The sequence below is a fragment of the Pteropus alecto genome, unplaced genomic scaffold (assembly GCF_000325575.1).
Source record: "Pteropus alecto unplaced genomic scaffold, ASM32557v1 scaffold839, whole genome shotgun sequence".
NCBI lineage: Eukaryota > Metazoa > Chordata > Mammalia > Chiroptera > Pteropodidae > Pteropus > Pteropus alecto.
The window spans coordinates 82,121-84,518 of NW_006442520.1; the positions used below are offsets into that span (position 1 = coordinate 82,121).

Here is a 2,398-nt window from a genome sequence, read left to right on the forward strand (position 1 = left end):
AGTTATTTGATTATTCTTTTTGAAAGCAGAACTTGATAAAGGTTGTTATGTAACAACTTTCTAAAATAATTATTTAATCTTACAGGGAATATTCTAACTTGTTTTTTTTGTTTATATGACTGGCTATATTTAAGAACTCAGATTGGAACTTTTACACTATTATCTTGTTTATTAATAAGAGCTGGCATTGTGTTGTGTCATCTTTAGTCAAAATGGAGCAAATAGTGTCAATTTTGCCTAAAGGCAAAAGAGAATGGATTTCAATGAATTGTCCATAAATATAGTATTTTTGGTTTAATTTTTCACTCTGAATATAACCCAAAACATATTCAGAAAGATATTGCATTCAGATTCAAAAGTAAGACATATTCAGAAATATTGCATTCTGATTCAAAAGTAAGTTTTCCACTGACAAAATTAGCAAATAGAATTTTATGGGCATTCAGTTTTCCAAAATATTATGTGTTTCAATAACTTGTTTAATTTTCCCAAATGAATTACTTTTACACAGAAGTAAGCTAAGTATTTATTATTATTATCCATTTTTATGACTGTAGAAAAACAATGTTCTGTATGTTAAATACAGTAACCAAAAATATGTAACAGAAAATTATCATAGCCATGTTTAAAATCTAAGTTTTTTAAAGTAATAAAATACAAATTAATATTTTCCTGAATAAATAAATGCTGATATGAGTTTGCAATTCTAATGGATAACTATTTTGTCACTTCTTGTTAATGTATTTTTTATTGTTCTCTATGCAGAATAAAAGCACTATAAATGTATTTGAAATCATATCAGGAGTTGACATCCATGATTATTTTTACCTATAGACCTAAGAATTCAGAGTTTAGTCATGCCAAATAAGACATCAATTAGAGAATTTATTCTTCTGGGAATTACGGATGACCCAAAGTTACAAGCTGTGATATTCTTCTTTCTATTGTTCACCTACTTATTGAGTGTAAGTGGAAACATGACCATCATCATCCTAACACTATCGAATGTTTGTTTGAAGACTCCCATGTATTTCTTCCTCAGGAATTTCTCTTTCTTAGAAATTTCATTCACTACGACCTGTATTCCTAGGTTTCTGGCCAGCATCGCTACAGGAGACACAACCATATCCTATAATGCTTGCATGACACAAATATTTTTTTTAATCCTTTTGGGATCTACAGAATTTTTTCTTCTGACTATAATGTCTTATGATCGCTATGTGGCTATCTGCAAACCTCTATATTACACAACTATCATGAATAACAAAGTCTGCAACCAGCTTATTATCAGCTCCTGGCTGGCCGGTTTCCTCATTATCTTTCCCCCTATGACTATTGGCCTCCAACTGGATTTCTGCGACTCTAATATAATTGACCACTTCATTTGTGACGTTTCTCCTGTGCTGCTGATTGCTTGCACAGACACAAAGTTTCTAGAGCTTATGTCATTTTTCTTAGCAGTATTCACACTCATGGGAACTTTGGCCTTGGTGATCCTCTCTTACACACTCATCCTTAGGACAATTCTGAGGATTCCCTCTGCTCAGCAAAGGAAAAAAGCCTTTTCCACTTGTTCCTCCCATATGGTTGTGGTTTCCATTTCTTATGGGAGTTGCATTTTCATGTATGTAAAAACATCTGCAAAAGAAGGTGTGGCTTTGAGCAAAGGTGTAGCAGTACTTAATACCTCTGTTGCTCCCATGCTGAATCCTTTTATTTATACCTTAAGGAATCAGCAAGTGAAGCAGGCCCTGAAGGATTTTGCCAAAAAAATGTTATTATCAAACAAGCACTAACTATTATGAAATCTGTAGCTGAAACCACAAATAAACCACACATAAATACAAATCATTGTTCTAGGTGGTGGATATATATAAGGAATAAAACATGCAAAAGTTTCTGCTATTGTAGAGCCTAGTTCTAGTAAGGGGACACACATTAAACAGTCAACATAATAGAAAAGTAAATTACCTAGTACTTTATGAAGGGTAAATGCTATGAAAAAAATGAAATACTTTGAGAAAAATGAGGGTAGAATTCAAATTATATTGGGTGGTCAAAGACTTTGCAGTCATCCAATCATCAATCAAAGGGCACTTCGGTTTTTTCCATGTTTTAGCCACCGCGAATATGCTGTAATAAACATTGAGGTGTATATATCTTTAGGGATGAATGTTACGATGGAATATTACTCAGCCATAAGAAAAGATGAAATACTGCCATTGATGACAACATGGATGAATGTTGAGATAATCGTACCAAGCAAAATAAGTCAGGAGGAAAAAGTCGAGAACCATATGGTTTCACTTATATGTGAGATATAAAACTGAAAGCAACAAACAAGATAAACAGAGACTCAAGGACACTAACAGCAGTTTACTGGTAACCAGAGGGAAAG

At 32.9% G+C, this 2,398-nt stretch overlaps 1 protein-coding gene across 1 annotated transcript; it reads left to right on the top strand.

The window, feature by feature from the left end:
- The first annotated feature begins 766 nt into the window (after positions 1–766).
- Positions 767–1,828, top strand: LOC102880804 (olfactory receptor 6C65). Its single transcript, XM_006922720.1, has one exon. The coding sequence runs from the start codon at positions 858–860 to the stop codon at positions 1,794–1,796; it is 939 nt and encodes a 312-aa protein (XP_006922782.1). The 5' UTR covers positions 767–857; the 3' UTR covers positions 1,797–1,828.
- The last annotated feature ends 570 nt before the right edge of the window (positions 1,829–2,398 follow it).